Source organism: Asterias amurensis, chromosome 6, assembly GCF_032118995.1.
Source record: "Asterias amurensis chromosome 6, ASM3211899v1".
Taxonomy (NCBI): domain Eukaryota; kingdom Metazoa; phylum Echinodermata; class Asteroidea; order Forcipulatida; family Asteriidae; genus Asterias; species Asterias amurensis.
The window spans coordinates 4,662,378-4,678,915 of NC_092653.1; the positions used below are offsets into that span (position 1 = coordinate 4,662,378).

Consider the following 16,538-nt stretch of genomic DNA (forward strand, 5'->3'; position numbering starts at 1 on the left):
AATATCAGAACAATTCAAAATTCGAGTGAAAACAAATTATGCCAAATCTCACTTCTGCTTAGAAGGCCTTATATTTTGTGCTAAATCCCTAAAAAGGGGTAATTTCCTCAACGTTTATGTTGAACTTACATCTTGTAAGTCTCTGACCAGCTCTGAAGATACGATTAGTGTCTTGAGTCAGACCAAAATCCTGAATGGGTAGACAGCCTAGCACTGACTGGATCAAGCTTTAAAAAAAAAAGACAAAAAACGAGAGTGAAAACTTCCAAAACTTAAAAACTTTTATTTGCTTTTTGATCATATTAAATTTGTAGTAATTTTGGTCAACTAAAGACCACTTTTCTTTCCTTTATTTGTATTTAAAGTTTTTAAATGTGTACATACATTTTTAATTGTAAAAAAAAACAAAACTTCAAATCAAATCAAATTAAACCTACAAAGGTAAGTAAAGCATGAACATAAACAAGAAATAGACTAATGAATCAATTCACTTGACATTATTATCTCAATACTTTTGGTTGCGCCATTGGGAGTCACTGTTTGAGAGTCAAATGTCACTGTGTGAATATGGTGTAGTGAGAACTTTGTGTAACAATCGTTTACACACTTAATAGGCCTACCTGGGCCCAATTTTATAAAGCTGTTAAGCTAGAAAAAAAATGATAAGCAAATTGTTTTGCTGGGCAGAAAAAGAGTGTTAATCTTATGGAATTTTTGCTGGTCACCTGGGGTGGATTTCACGAAGAGTTAAGACTAGTCTTATCTCAACTTAGGACGAGAACTTAAGACTAGCTATGCGTTTTTGATATCTCTTAGGACTAGTCCTAAGTTAGGACTAGTCCTAACTCTTTGTGAAATCGACCCCTGGTCACCATTGTTTATGTTCAGCAAGCTTTTGTGCTTACAGGTTGTGCTTACAAGCTTTATGAAATTGGGCCCGGTTAATTCCCAAAATGAAGAGCGTGTGCAAGGGGTTAATAGTATAATTTCTCACCAGTTAACTTTCATGTCAGTGGTCTTTATCTTTCCTTTCATTGGGAATCGAATGGTCACCCTGTTCTTGTCTTTGTTGAGAGTGTTCAAGACTTTTCTTTCATTGACCCTCAGTTGGATGTCTGCAAACTCCTTACATTTGCACAGCATGGTTAGCTAAAACATCATGAATAAATGAAAAGGGATGGTTAGAGCTGCTATTCCTTTCTGTTTCATCTCTTTAGAACAAAACTCACACGGAGAAAAGAGCAACAAAAGTATGGAAAAGCTGATGTTCACAAACTTTTTAACATCCTTTGACCACATTAGTAAACAAAGTACATCTTTTAAAGTAACAAAAAGTTAATGGCCTGACGTTACGACCCTAGCAGAGTCTTTCTCAAAAAGAAAAAAAAGTGTACACATACAAGTATATGTACAAAAGTAAAATTGGAAAGCAGCACAAAATTATAAAGCAGTACAATTTCCAGTAATAAACCACAAGTGAAACTGACTAGGTAAATTGATGGCCCAGTTGGTAGAACACTGGCATGTTAATCAGGCAGTCTTAGGTTCAATTCCTGCTCTAGTCACTTTCTCTGTGTTTGACCCAAAATAAAAGACATTACTTACAATTTCCTCCATGGATTCTGTGCCTACTACTGCACTAAACTGCTTCATAGTGTCAAAGGCAATGCAGTACCTTGCCATCAACTGCCCAGTCTCTGAAACAATAACACACAGTTTCCCATTTAAAATCAAATACAAATATTTCAACAGAGTGTGTCTAGCAAATTCAGATTTAGTAGACAGACATTTTTTTCAATTCAACAAAGAAAGAAAAGGGTCATGGGGAATCAAGCAAAACTTGTATAATCTTATCATCATCTTAGTATCATAGTATTGATTTTGTTTTAGCTACAATAGAGTTTAAAAAAAAACACCATTTGAACCCATTTGCAGACAAATAAAAAAGTAAACAAATTACTCTAGGTTAGACATTGCAATTTACATTCTGTGGCACTATCTTATTTTTTACAAAAAGGAAATTAGCTCATCAGCTGAAAATGTGCATGTCTGAGTATAGTGCCACAGGAATGTATGTAATTTTTGTACAAGTCTACTGATAAGACCATAAATAACCTGAGTTCTATAATTTGAGCCTCATATTCTTCTTGCATCAGGAACACAACAAATGCTTTGTGTTACAGGGTTTGGATACTTTTTGTTCCACGCAAAACACAAAGTCCACAGATTTAAATTCAACTTACATGGTTTGAAGTTAATGATATTAGAAAGCTTCCCTTAAAATATTACTTGCTGAGGCGAGTAAATATATAGCATGTACCACAGATTTACGTGACTCTCCTGAAAAAAATGCTCTGTGATTTAAACTTATTTTCTCAACTGAAACTTAATTCTACTGAAAAATTAGATTACATACATATTTATGCACAGTGAGAAGGGATTCATTTCTTTGCCAAAAACTTATAATATAATAATATCAAAGTCTTATATAGCGCACGTATCTACCAAACAAGGTACTAAAGGCACCGAGTATATACAAACTCTCAGAAAGATAGGTTATTGCAGTGATGAATTCTGAGACCCAATAATTTAGCACCTTATAAGGTTTTACAATGTGCTACGGTGCATACAGCAGCCTCAGCCAGGAACACCGGGGTGAACCCCTTCTCTTTACCATAAGTGCACTGGGTTTACATGCGTTACACAACTCATGGGACCAACGGCTTTACGTCCCATCCGAAGGACGAAGCAATGGTTAAGTGTCTTGCTCAAGGACACCACGGCTGGGGATTCGAATCTACACTCTGCTGATCAAAAACACCAGAGTTTGAATTGGGTGCTCTTAACCGCTCGGCCAAGACACTTCCACTTGATCTACAAAAGGTACCAAACCCTTTTACTATTGTGCAAGTTTGCCCAAAACAATGCTTAAAGTCACTCTTATTAAAGGGCAACAAAAAGAAGCATTTAATATGAAAATAAGTCAGAGGAACTGTAGGTATAATTCCTCAAACTTAACTTAACTTAACTTAACTTAAATGCATTTATAAAGCGCTTTAACACTGTTTCAAAGCGCTGTACAGACAAGAAAAACATCCTCAGGGTTTAGCTTAGATTTTAGTATAGAGGGAAAATGATAAAGGCAAGGAGTATATGATCAATTCAATTAGACCAAGGTTGAGGTCAGTCTTGTTTTGTTTGTATAACTCATAGATAATCTTTACACAATACTTACCTGTTGGTTTCAGGTCCATTGTTTCTGCATCCATCGTGACAAGACCAAAGTTTGACAGCAAATTCAGGTCTCTAATGCATATATCTTTAAAATAAAAAAACATTTGCGAATTCATGCTATTACTTAAATTAGGGTTTTCCAGTGTTAAGACCTCTCCGGGTAATTGTCAAATGCAGGCAAGACAAGTTATTTCTTGCAACTATACGTACTATGAGTTCATATTTAAATATTTAGAGGCTGATCAACATGTACACATGGCATATGTTATGACAGACATTTGGCTGATTTTTCTGAGGGTTCAAAAATCAGAATTCAGACTTGTTAATATTACTGGTTTGTTCAAATAATAGGTTTAATTATACTACAGATTTACAATAAAAATATAAAAGTACATCATAATATTTATACAATAGGGACATTAAAAATATAAAAGCAATAGACAATAGATTCGTTATGAATACCAAGGAAGAATACGATGCCTTAATTACCTTGTAGTTTTGTCTCCATCTGTTCCTTGGTGAGATTGGCAGGGATCTTGTAATGAGACGGATTCTTCATGATGCGGATATACAAGAAGGTAGACTTGAGCCACTCCAGTGCTATTGAGATGTCATTGATGGTGTGTAGGACTATCTCTGCATTCAGATGCTCTATCAGGTGATTGTGAAGGCTGATGAACGAGGGAAAAAAAGTTATCAAAATTGATATATTTTATCCCTGATGCAAATATGCTATATATTAAATCATTGCGGTACCCGCTGCTAAAATATAGGATTCAAACTGCCTGTAGCTACAGAGCAATCTAGTGTTTAAGACGCTGCTCTAGAATTGCAAAGGTCATGGGTTTGAATCCCATCAGAGTAATATGCCTGTGAAGGGTAAAAACCAAAATTGATACAAAGTGGTCAAGTTATACCGGCACATTTTCCGTTCATGGTGAATTCTTAAATAGATCTAATCTCGTAACTTTATTACTATTTTTTATTATTATTGTTCTTATTTGTTTGACCAAAAACATTAAAAATAAAAACATGTACATACAAAGTAAGAAATGTCACACATCAAGGACAGTCAAGATGAAAGATAAATTTTGTAACAAATACCAATGAAATTGAATAGAGGTACAGTAGGTAAGAATGAGATGGGGAAGAGATGGGGTGGGGATGAGGAATGTATATAAGGGGAAGCAGATTGGGGGATGGGGGAAGTGGGAGGGAGTTCAACAAGCAGAGTAAAGACAATCCAATCTAAGATGGCCAGAATGAACAAAAGTGAAAACACTGTGACTCAAAAGCCAGTTCATCCAATTCTAGGTTGGTAAAACTTTAATGAAGAGTTCACAGTTTTCCAAGTTAGTCACTCATTTTGAACAATACTCAATTTACATGTTCATATACAGAGCTTACCTGCTTTCAATGTCATCAGCTCCATTCAGCAGAGATAAATACTTTTTCTAAATAGAAGAGGAAAGTATAAGATCAAACATAATTATAATTAAAAGTCTTCATTTATGGGGAAAAAGCACATTTTTCTTTGGAAGCAAGACTGAGGTTTCAAATTAAGTCACATTTGGAAAGCCATAAGTCATAAAATATGAAATAGAATAATAGATTTGTGATTGCCATAAAAATCAAATATTGTTCTAATTTTGTTGTTGGGTGTCAATCAACGTAAGAAACATTTCAATAGAAGTGCAAGGAGTAAATATCTTTAACATCTGAGGAGTAACATTAGGCTGGATTCGAACTAATTTGCCTCCCCAGCTGTCCAGTTTAGTCGGAACAATGATTCATTCATGCAACACCTTACAGATACTGACTTGGGCTCAATTTTGATTCTAACAAGTAACTTTTAAATTTACTTTTTGAACTTTTAGTGTCTTTTCTTTTAAATATTAAAGTTTTTCTAGTTTTTTTTTAAATAGATACTTATGTACTGAAATGGTTCTTTTAAATGTTTTGTAATTCTTATGTATTAATAAACTATTGTCGTAAAGGCTGAAATGAATTTGTGGTGAATTCTGGTGTTGGGGATCATAAAGTTAATTTGAGTTTGAATTTTGCCCTATCACATGCTATTTCTAGCTCTTTGCAAAAACGTCTAGTGTACTTTCCTGTAATCGTTAAATTTGAGATACATTGTAAGATAAATTATAATTAACTTCATACCTTGCTCTCATGTTTGGTCATAATGACGGCAGTAGCGCTGGTATCAAACTGCGGCCGACCGGCCCTACCAATCATCTGTAGTACCTGTGTCTCTGTGTACTCACAGTACATGCCTGAGATGTAGTGCTGGGTGGATTTCACTACTACTAGATGGGCTGGTAGGTTAACACCCATCGCTAGAGTACTGGTTGCAACTAAAGGCACAAGAAATAAACTAGTCATAAACTTATTTCAGATTTTGTTTTCCAGATTTATTTTTGCAGTATCCAATGGATTTGACTACTACTAGATGGGCTGGTAGGTTAACACCCATCGCTAGAATACTGGTTGCCACAGAAATAAACTTATATTATAATATTTCCTAAATTTGTTTTCCGGATTTCTTGAGTTGACCTACCAATGAGTCCAAGCTACCTGGCAGTTATCTGTTCTAAAATACCCTACTCCATCACACATTGATTTTATGGCACTAAGGCACAAGTAATAAACTGATAATATTTAAATTTTGTTTTCCCTCTTTCTTTATGCAGAATCCATTGTTAATTTGAGCTGACCGACTAATGAAGCAACCAAGCTACCTAGCAATTAGATATCAAGTCCTAAAACTGATTTCACGGTAGTGCAGTTAGATCAATCCGCTAAGCTAAAGTAGTAGTCCCAGCCAAATTTCTATACCTTCTGCCTGGGTAGTAGTTAAAAGCAGGACAGTTCTTTTCAGAACTGAGAAGTCTCCCGAACATCCGATAAATCTACTCCAGGGTAGTAGAATATAATGGCAAGACAGTTCTCTAAGAACAAACTTTACCTGGCAAGTAGATACACACATGGTGTTACCGCAAACCAAATATAAATTAGATAGCTGCTCTAGAAAACTATGCTTGTAGGTAAAGTTAATGGCAACAAAATCTAACTTGGCAAGTACAGCAGTTTCTAGTTTTATTGTATATTATATCTACACTTGTGATTTGTATAGAAATAAAACAATCACCCAGCTACTTTCCCTTTAAAGACATGTGGACACTATTGGTTATTGTCAAAGACCAGTCTTCTCACTTCCTGTATCTCAACCTCCATAAAATAACCAACCTGTGAAAATTTGAGCTCAATCGGTCATCGAAGTTGGGAGATAATAATGAAAGAAAAAATAACCCTTGTCACACAAAGTTGTGTGCTTTCAGATGCTTGATTTCGAGACCTCAAGTTCTAAATCTGAGGTCTCAAAATCAAAATCGTGGAAAGTTACTTCTTTCTTGAAAACTACTCCACTTCAGAGGGAGCCAATTCTTATGATGTTTTTTAATACCAACCTCTCCCCATTACTCTTTCCCAGGTTAGGTTTTATGCTAATAATTATTTTGAGTAATTATACCAATAGTGTCCACTGCCTTTAATTCATAATACCATTATTCTAAATATATGTATCGTATACAATTCAAAACATTTAGGTGACAAGCTAAAACAAAATAAGAATAAATGGAAAAAGTAAACTTTTATGTACCATTCAGTTAAAATATAAGTTAAGACCTACTTTTGAAATGAATGGCAAAGTACAGTTTATTTAAGGATACAAAAATATATCTGACTGAAAATTATATTGGGTGACATGATTATCAGTAAATATTTTAGGAAATTTAAAAAAATTTAATTTTGAAAAGGATTAACAATTTCAATTTTGTACTCACTGAGAACCGGCAGATCTCCGCTGATGAACAATTCTTCCGTGATTTTCCTGTCTTGGGCATCTAGGCCTGCATGATGATAGCCCACACCACTCAGCAGCAACTCTGTAATTCAGAAACAATAACCTATGAATGAGCCAAACTTTAGTATCACAAGTTTTGGGCCATGGCATGGATGAGTCAATACTCACTGTGAATAAAGATATGTAATATAATTTACATGAAGAAGTTTCAGCTTCATTAGTCATCAAGTTTTTGAGAAAAAGGTGAAAATCACAGAGCAATGGTTTCAGGAGAGTCAAGTAAATCTGTTGTATATGCTAAAATAATTTGTGAGAAATTGTTTTACTCATTTTTCAAAAACTACAGCACCTCAGCAGCAATGTTTAAAGGGAAGCTTTCAACTATCATTATCTTTTTGAAACATGTGAGTCTAATGAAAACCTGTGGACGTTTGTGTTTTTTTTTGTCGTAAAAAAAACCCAAACCCTTTGAGTGGCACTACTTACCTCTTAGTTTAGTCTCTCTGATCATATTGGCTACTTTCTGTAGTCGTCGTTTATTTTGATCGTTCTTAATGAACCTGGCCTCCTTTATAAGTATGCTTGCTGCTTGCTGTACACTTTTACGAGTCGCATAGAACTGTGGCAGGGAGAAAACTACTTACTCTTGGTGGCACTACTTACCTCTTAGTTTAGTCTCTCCGATCATATTGGCTACTTTCTGTAGTCGTTGTTTATGCTGAATGTTCATAATGAACCTGTCCTCCTTCATAAGTATGCATGCTGCTTGCTGTTCACCTTTACGGGTAGCACAGAATTTAAGCATGGAGAAAACTACTTACTCTTGGTGGCACTACTTACCTCTTAGTTTAGTCTCTCTGATCATATTGGCTACTTTCTGTAGTCGTTGTTTATGTTGACCGTTCATAATGAACCTGGCCTCCTTTATAAGTATGCTTGCTGCTTGCTGTACACTTTTACGAGTCGCACAGAACTGTGGCAGGGAGAAATAACTTACTCTTGGTGGCACTACTTACCTCTTAGTTTAGTCTCTCTGATCATATTGGCTACTTTCTGTAGTCGTTGTTTATGCTGACCGTTCATAATGAACCTGGCCTCCTTTATAAGTATGCTTGCTGCTTGCTGTACACCTTTACGGGTAGCACAGAACTGTGGAATGGAAAATGATTCAAGATAAGACTTGAGGCTAAGTAAGTTAGATTTAAGTAGGATTTGAAACTTTGCATGGTGGGAATACGATATAGAATCTCTAATGAGTTGGGGTGGTTCTGAAAAGAACCGTTGGTTTCAACTCCTAAGTTAGATTTGTGATGACACCATGTAAAAATCCCTTTTGTGAGTAGTGCTGATTTTAACCTTACACCAGAAGACAGTCAGAGCACACTGACCGAAACTTTGAGCAGTACACTTCTCAGAGCCACCCCTCCCCCAAAGATATTTTCACATTGCGTCACCGCAAACCTTAATACTTACAATAGAATGAGTCCAATTTTAGTTTAAGAAGAAGAAAAGGTTGTTAGGGAATTGGCTTAGATTACAGGGAAATTATATCATTGGTAATTTTTGTGTGACTTTTTTTAAAGTATGGATTTTGGGGTAGGATTAAGTATGAAAAATTATCTACCGAAAACTTTGTCAAAATGTTAAAAAAGTCTTCTTTTTTCTTCTGTATTAAATAATAAAGTGAAACAATCTCACTGGATACTTCGGAATAAAACTTACCAGGTAAATTTTTATTGTTTATGTAGTTCTGAGCAAGCGCACATTACCCAAGAACAACAGTTAACCTGGTAAGTCTGCTGCCACCAACCATACTAAAAGTCCCCCCTTCCATTTCAACTATTATTGCCACTCACCACAAGTGTTGGTTTTTGATCTGAGTAGGTGTGTATAACTCCACCCAACTTGTAGTTGAGCGACAAGTCAAAGCGGAATTCAGACTGCCGGTCTGAGCAGGGGTAGGAAAGCACTACTTTCCTCAATTTAACAGGCCGGTGACTCTCATCAAGTCTGTTGGAACAATACAAATGATTGATCATTTACAAGACTTGGGTTAGGTTTGGCTTGGGTTGGGTTAGGGTAATTGGGTTAGGTTGGCGGAGGGTTGGGTTTGGTTGGGCTTGGTTGATTTAGGTTTGGGTTGGGTTTGGTTTGGGGTTGTGTTCAGTTTGGGTTGGGTAGGGTCAGGGTTGGGTTGGGGTTGAGTTGGGTTAGGGTTGAGTTGGGTTAGGGTTGGGTGGGGTTAGGGTTGGGTGGGGTTAGGGTTGGGTTTTGTTGGGTTTGGTTAGGATTATGGTTGGGTTAGGTCAGGGTTACAAAAATGTACCTTGGCTAAGGGTTTGTTTGGGTTTGTTTTGCAACATGTTTTCTTGAAAAAGGAAAATACAAATTTTTGAATCCAAGAATCGGATGTGTCATCTGGAAATAAATTGAGACTAAACCTTTTGAAATGATTTTGGGGGTTGAACAAAGAATTGACTAGATTAACAGGATTAACGTGCCGGCGCTCTACCAACTGAGCTATCTAGCCCTATGTTGGCAGTGTCCCTATTTTGTCAATATCTTTGTTCGGGGATGCCAGTCAGTAGCCATACAACTGTTAACTGCCGTGTAGCCAGGGATCACACCCAAATTACGATACAACCTGGGAAGCGGCAGCCAAGGGATCACCTTAAGGGGATGCGACTTTTTGTTTCAGATATCAATATAAACTAAACCTTTTGATAACATAAGACAATTAAATTTGGTTTTACCCATAAACACAGATGTGTGGTAGCATTAAATTTTGATATCATGTTTTGCTCAAGTCTTGAATTCTGGAGGAATAACATTAACACATGCAGTTCGTCAGGACAGAATATTTCACATTTTTGAAATTGATGATAATATCTTTTAAAGTCAGCAGGTTTTTGAAGGGGAGGTTGGGCAACAGTAAACAGGTATTTTGTATCATTTCAATGCATTGTTTGGTCTCCAGCAGTTTAATGAAGACTGAAAAATTACCTTACATTCAAAGTTTCAGTAACAAAGGGTGTTGAAATTCATTTGATTAATCAAGTAATTTATATTTGATCAGGTTTCTTACTTGTGAAAGACTCCACTTTTGCCATCAGTCTTTAACCATTCAGCTACCTATAGAAACAATCAAGTTTATTCCAATAAGTTTTCTTTCTCCGTCATATGATTCCGTCACTAATCAAAGTGTTAGCCTGAACACAGTTGAGACCAATTCAGAACTGACTCCGCGGCAGTACAGTTAATTACGATCCTATAAGCTAAAGTAGTAGTCCAGTCTATTTTCTATACCATTCGCCCAGGTAATAGTTAAAAAGCAGGACAATTCTTTACAGAACTGAGAAGTCTCCCGAACCTTCGATTATCTACTCCGCGGCAGTAGAATAAAGCAAGACAGTTCTCTAAGAACAAACACTACCTGGCAAGTAGATACCCACATGGTGTTACTGCAAACCAAATATACATTAACAATTAATTATTAATTATTTGTTTCATCCCCTCTGCCACATTATCATGGTCATAAGAACTCTTAGTGATATAAAAAGTGATAAAAAAATATAACAAAATAAATTATTAGGAAGGTAACTCACATCTTCAATATTTGGGATTGTAGCAGACACAGCTAAGAATCTCAAGTCTGGTGTCCCCCCTTCTGCCGCCTTCTCAGTGGTTGTTGCTTCTCTGGCCGCAGCTGCTTGTACTGTCTTCATTCTGCTGATCACTGCCTCCACAGTGGCGCCTCGATTCTCTTCATTCAATGAATGAACCTTAGTATGGGAGAGATGTAATGAGTTATTTTACTGTAAACAAATTGTTAATGGCCGGAAGTTTTGACCCCTAAATAAGTTTTTCTCAAAGGCTAAAAAGAGTTATTTAACTGTCATCTACTGTTGCTCATTTAAGCCCTTTTCACATTGTATCCGATAAGTAAGACCGATAATGTGGAACTTATGTTGTATTTCGTTTAGAGTAAGAGTGAGATCTTCAAAATTTTTGTTTACACTTCTGATATTGGCGTGGAAGATTGAAAATGAGTCATTTTCTTATTCCTTTGATTTGTCTCTGCGTTGTCTTTCTGAAAGGTATTGAGCACCACAGGAATTAAATAAAAGCTGACTAGGCTCCGTTGAATTCAGAATTGTCGGGTTAAAAACACAATCATTGAAACGAAGAGTAGTGTCATTCAATGGTTCAGAGCTACTGTCGTCACTAGTGCTATCGTTATTGGGCCCGGGGGTAGAAACGATCCAAGTGAGAAAGCTTGGGCAGCCGTTGTGTGAAAAGGACTTTAGTTTCTCGAGGAAGCTTTTGTTCACAGTTTTTGTAAGTTGTAACAATTAGTATGTTTACCTCATCAATTAGGAATAACTTGACTAACTGCACAAGAGACTTGTTGTCTCTCCATTTCCTTGTCATGCTGTCCCATTTTTCCTGTAAAATTTGAAAAAATTTAGAATAAAAAACTGAACAAAATGAACTGCTTCTTGACAAAAGATTTGAGAAGTCTATCTGCCATTTCAAAAAATATGATTAGCAGACCATATAAAAACAAACTTTTATTAAGTTTTTAAATATCCCGGATGCTGTTTAAATTGGCACATAAACCTGCCCACTGATTATAAATGATGCTTCACTTAAAAGCCAAAACTTATCTTTCAGATAAAGTCATTGATTAGTTTATCAATTTGTAACTGGACCCTTAAAGCTGTGAAGTAAAAGAAAATATACTATGATTGTTAAATGTCTATACCAAACCAGAAGAGACTGGACAGACTTAAAACTGACATGATGACACAAATTTGCAGAAACAAACATTTCAGAAAATTTTAGATGGTTAGTTTGAGGTGAAAAACTGTTTCAATTTAACAAACAATGAAAAAAAAAGGTTAAGTCTTCAAACTCTCTTCATGATCCAAAAGTTTCCAATAAGACTTACCGGAGTGGTCAAGACAATATTAATCTCTTGCAACTGGAAGTAATCATCGATCTCAGTGTCACCCGTCAGCTCTTGACACTTCAGACCAAGAGGCTCAAATTTATCTTTCCAGTCTTGGCAGCGCTGGCTGCACAGGGCTTTGATTGGCGCCACTATAATACAAAAAGATTGGTTAAGAACACAGCATAATTCAGAAAAATCATTGTTAATTTTTTTTTTTTTTTTTTTTATTGTGGGTGGGTGGGTGTGTCAAAAGAAATAACTAAAAATCGAACGCCAATTTAAAAACAAATTACTCAAAATAAACAACAATAATTGTAAAAAAGAAGAAGACAAAATACCTAGCTGGCCAAATCGTCAACTTTGATGACCAATTAAGGCAAAATTTTCACAGTTTGAGAATACTGGTCTTTGACAATTACCAAAGGTGTGCCTTTAAATATGCCTAGTATTTTCAGCATGTCTCCTATAAATAAATTCAAATATCTTCCGCATGAAGTCAAGTAAATTAGGGGGTTAAGACTATGATATACACCACTTACTGTATACAACTTTTGATTTGATGGCGTTCGCACCCAATGCTGTTAGCAAGCGCACAATGGCTAATTCGAATATAGCCGTTTTGCCTGATCCAGTTGGAGCACAAACAACCATGTGCTTGTCTGTATGAAGGACCTAAACAAGAAAGTGTGGGGAAATAACAAAGAACACCAATTGGTATTGTCACATATTGTGGGTAGTTTACAAAGCATTTTAAACGGGTTTTTTTCTAGACTTGAAATTTAAGCCAAGTTTTGTTTTCAGTGACAATAAAATATTAAAAAAATGATTGTTTTGATCTTGTTCCTTGGTGTTATTAACCAAATTAATCATCTGAAAATACCTACATTATAATTATACAGTAATCCTTTAAACAGCTAGTCATTTATACATGATTTTTAAGGATCTGTTCATGCAGGCCCTATGTTTATGCTTTACATTTCTTTGTGCAGAATAAAGAATTTGAAACTGAAAGCTCTTCAATGTCTGTGGCTCTACGCAGTGTTGTAGGACTAAAGACGGGGCTAGTTCTCGAGACCGGTCTCAAGACTGGTCTTGGTGTTGGTCTCAGACTTCAAGGTCTTGGCACTGGTCTCGGACCTCTAGGTCTCTGACTTGGACTCAGTCTCCGACTTGCTCTACAGAATACTTACATCATCAAGTACTTTGGACTGCACAATGTTGAAGTAGGGAAAGGGAAACACACATCTGTATTGTGTAGCTTTAATTTGGTTAAGAAATTTATTTATAACGATGGAAAGAAAATTGCTGTGATCAAAGATGGAAGTTGTTCACGTATATTACACATAAAAGTTTTCAAGGATACGTATTTCATTCACAGAGCGAAGTTTTGTGCCACTGTGTGTTGTTCCACCTGGGGTTGCATACCCTGAAATTAGAGAAAAAAAAATAGTAATAACTTTCACTTGGGAGACTCGACTGTTCACCTTAAAAACGTTCTTTACTATGTCAAGAGAAAGCATCAACAATACTTTGCTTATCGTCAGCAACATTTAAAAAACATTTTCTGACGATCACCTTATGTCATATAACCACATTACTCCAAAGAGCAATTTTTCTCACAATGCTTTGTACTATCAAACACTGCTGTATGGTTCTAAAAAAAAAAATTTATTGCCATTAATTTTAAGAGTGGTTACCAAGCATCAGGCCTGTATGCTTCATTTTTGGAAGGGGCAAGGGTACCAAGGCAGTTTCTCCTTGGAAAAGGGCATCCTGTGAGGAAATTGTAAATTTCTACTAAAGCATTTTAAGGGCACCAGGCAATGTCCAGGGGGCACTTGGGCACTGCCTCAGTGTTTTTCAGGCCTGAAGCATACGTTCCCTTTTAGGAAATAAGGAAAACATTCAAAAGTTATACCACCTACCAGGAATAGCTAGTGTATACGGACTGTCCGTCACCGTAGCTTGTGAGTCATCTCCATAATTATCTTGACTGCTTCTTTGGCTTGAAGTTACACTGTCCGATATTCGAACCCTCTTGGGTGTGAATGAAGGAATGAATCTTTGGCCATGTCTGTCAAAATTTAGTGGATGGAAAATAGTACTGAATTTCCACAAACAAATATACAGTATTATACACTGGGGGCAGATTACAAATGTTTATTTGGTGTGCGCATTACAACTCTTATTATTATTGTTATTATTAAATTTAACATCTATTAGATAAGAAGTGGCAAAACAAAAAATTAACCTGGTCGGCTGCGAACTTGGAATCACATCCTCAACTTGAGATAGAAGTTGTTGGTGCCCTTCACTTCTTTGGCTGTCGTCGTAGTCATTATTGAAGATATCAGACCTCGATGGCTTGGGATCGTCATCTTCAAACAGACTTTGTGATCCAAAGATATTGTCCTCATCGAAAGCTTCTCTGACAGACTGGTGTGTCCGTTTCAAAATACCCCTGGGTGCTATTGGAACTGGAAAATATATAAATCAAGTTGAGTGTAAATCACTGCTATGGTGAGAAATTTTAGTAATTTGCAATTACGCAATATGAAAGGGTATGACTTTATCAGTCAGGCGTGATCGAGCACTCACCAGCAGTTTGATGCAAGCCCCGACCACGCCAGTAGTATTCCTGAAACCATCCTGTGTGCTGTGTCTCTCCTTTATTATCATTATTAATTTGAAACGATTCAGTACCTTTGAAATTACTCTGTCGGAAGAGTTGTGATGCAGATATTTCTCCTTCATCATCATTATCTTGAAAGGATTGTGAGCTGGAGATATCTTGCAATGAAGATGGAGGAATGGGCACTGACTTAGCTGGTTTTATGAATGGATGACTGTTGGAGGAAACATCAAGTTGTGAGATGAATAATTGCCTATATTGTTTTGTGGCTGCACAAATAATCAAGAACAGCAAATATATAATTAAACAAAAGGAATTCAAAAGTCTCAAAGTAGATTTATTATCCATTTTCTACTAGTTATGTATATGACCTATAGGTTTACTTTCAAAGGAAACACATGATGATGAATAGTGCTCTTTTGTTTTTGTCAGGAGGGTCCAAACCTATATATTTTTTATTTGGAACTTTGTTACAACAAAAGGCAAAGTCAAGGGTTGATTACTATGAAGTACATACATTTACTTATTTTCTACCTGCAGCAATTCACATGCCCCAAATAAAATGAGGAATTGTTCTAAACTATTAAATTAGCAGTCTAAACTAATGTCTTATAATAACATTTGCCGAGGTAAGAGGAACTAGTTCATTTCAATAAGTTGGCTGTAGTACAACTGTTCTACAGAAACTAGAGATTCAAACAGGTTTTAGGTTTTTTGTTTTTGTCAAACAAAATATTGGAAAACTTACACTGTTGCCTGTTTGCTGCGGCCAATTGTGTTGGACATAATTATTTCTTTGCTCTATCTGATGACGGCAGGCCGGGGTAACAATCAGATCACTATGATTATGAAGGGAGAACCTTACTGGAGTAAAAACAGGTTGAACATTTACACCCTCATTATGAAAACAGACTATTGCACTGTTATTAAAGGAACACGTTGCCTTGGATCGGTCGAGTTGGTCTTTGAAAAGCGTTTGTAACCGTTTGTTATAAAATGCACATGGGTAGAAAGATGTTGTAAAAGTAGAATACAATGATCCACACAAACATGCCTCAAAATTGCGTGGTTTTCCTTTTACCTCGTCGACTAACACGTCGGCCATTTATGGGGGTCAAAATTTTGACTCCCATAAATGGCCGACCATGTTAGTTCGCATAGTAGAAGGAAAACCACGCAATTTCGAGGCAAACTTGTGTGGATCATTGTATTCTACTTTTAAAACATCTTTCCAACCATATGCATTTTATAAAAAACGGTTACAAACGCTTTTGTTTTGACCAACTCGACCGTTCCAAGGCAACGTGTTCCTTTAAGTATGAGACAATAACCACTTTGACAGTTTTATGTGCCATCTTAAACAAGGGAATGAAGGGGCAGATTTTTCAACATGTTCAAGGCAAGGCCAAGGGAATGAATTGGGCAGATTTGCTTACTTACTTCGATGGAGCTCAAACTTCCAACAAGCACCTTCCAGATGGAAGTTTGAAGCGTGTGGACACCGAAACAACCTTGTCATCCTGGTTGTTTCTGAGCTGGTTGTATCTTGTGATGATACAGACAGACAGACACTGCACTACAAAATGTGCAATATCTTCGCATAGCGGTAAGTCAGAGTCAGACGAGTGATTCTCAATTCCCATTCAATTAATCTCTGATTCTCTCTCAGTCAGACTCAGAATTAGATCAGAATATTACAATTGAATTATTAACGTTCTAGAAAGACAGTTTCTAAGGACAAATAATATATTTCAAATAAGCAAATTACATTACATTACCTTACAATCAATTATGATAGCAGCTCAGATGGTTGTTTTAGCAGACGACATTAAAAAAAAAAGAGTGTC

General features: G+C 36.3%; 1 protein-coding gene across 1 annotated transcript in view; it reads right to left on the bottom strand.

The window, feature by feature from the left end:
* The window catches only part of LOC139938866 (uncharacterized), a 28,907-nt gene extending 12,389 nt beyond the window's left edge, over window positions 1-16,518 (bottom strand). The window contains exons 1-22 of the mRNA XM_071934510.1: window positions 16,470-16,518; window positions 15,440-15,555; window positions 14,763-14,905; window positions 14,311-14,536; window positions 13,985-14,133; window positions 13,423-13,485; window positions 13,250-13,317; window positions 12,599-12,731; window positions 12,057-12,208; window positions 11,471-11,551; window positions 10,711-10,887; window positions 10,191-10,237; window positions 8,962-9,115; window positions 8,122-8,254; window positions 7,086-7,187; window positions 5,404-5,597; window positions 4,642-4,688; window positions 3,724-3,905; window positions 3,236-3,319; window positions 1,606-1,697; window positions 995-1,149; window positions 130-227 (exon numbers count right to left, since the gene is read on the bottom strand). Coding sequence (XP_071790611.1) covers window positions 130-227; window positions 995-1,149; window positions 1,606-1,697; window positions 3,236-3,319; window positions 3,724-3,905; window positions 4,642-4,688; window positions 5,404-5,597; window positions 7,086-7,187; window positions 8,122-8,254; window positions 8,962-9,115; window positions 10,191-10,237; window positions 10,711-10,887; window positions 11,471-11,551; window positions 12,057-12,208; window positions 12,599-12,731; window positions 13,250-13,317; window positions 13,423-13,485; window positions 13,985-14,133; window positions 14,311-14,536; window positions 14,763-14,905; window positions 15,440-15,477 — 2,518 coding nt within the window. The 5' untranslated portion in view covers window positions 15,478-15,555; window positions 16,470-16,518. The remainder of the gene's footprint in view (window positions 1-129; window positions 228-994; window positions 1,150-1,605; window positions 1,698-3,235; window positions 3,320-3,723; window positions 3,906-4,641; window positions 4,689-5,403; window positions 5,598-7,085; window positions 7,188-8,121; window positions 8,255-8,961; window positions 9,116-10,190; window positions 10,238-10,710; window positions 10,888-11,470; window positions 11,552-12,056; window positions 12,209-12,598; window positions 12,732-13,249; window positions 13,318-13,422; window positions 13,486-13,984; window positions 14,134-14,310; window positions 14,537-14,762; window positions 14,906-15,439; window positions 15,556-16,469) is intronic.
* Window positions 16,519-16,538: the final 20 nt, after the last annotated feature.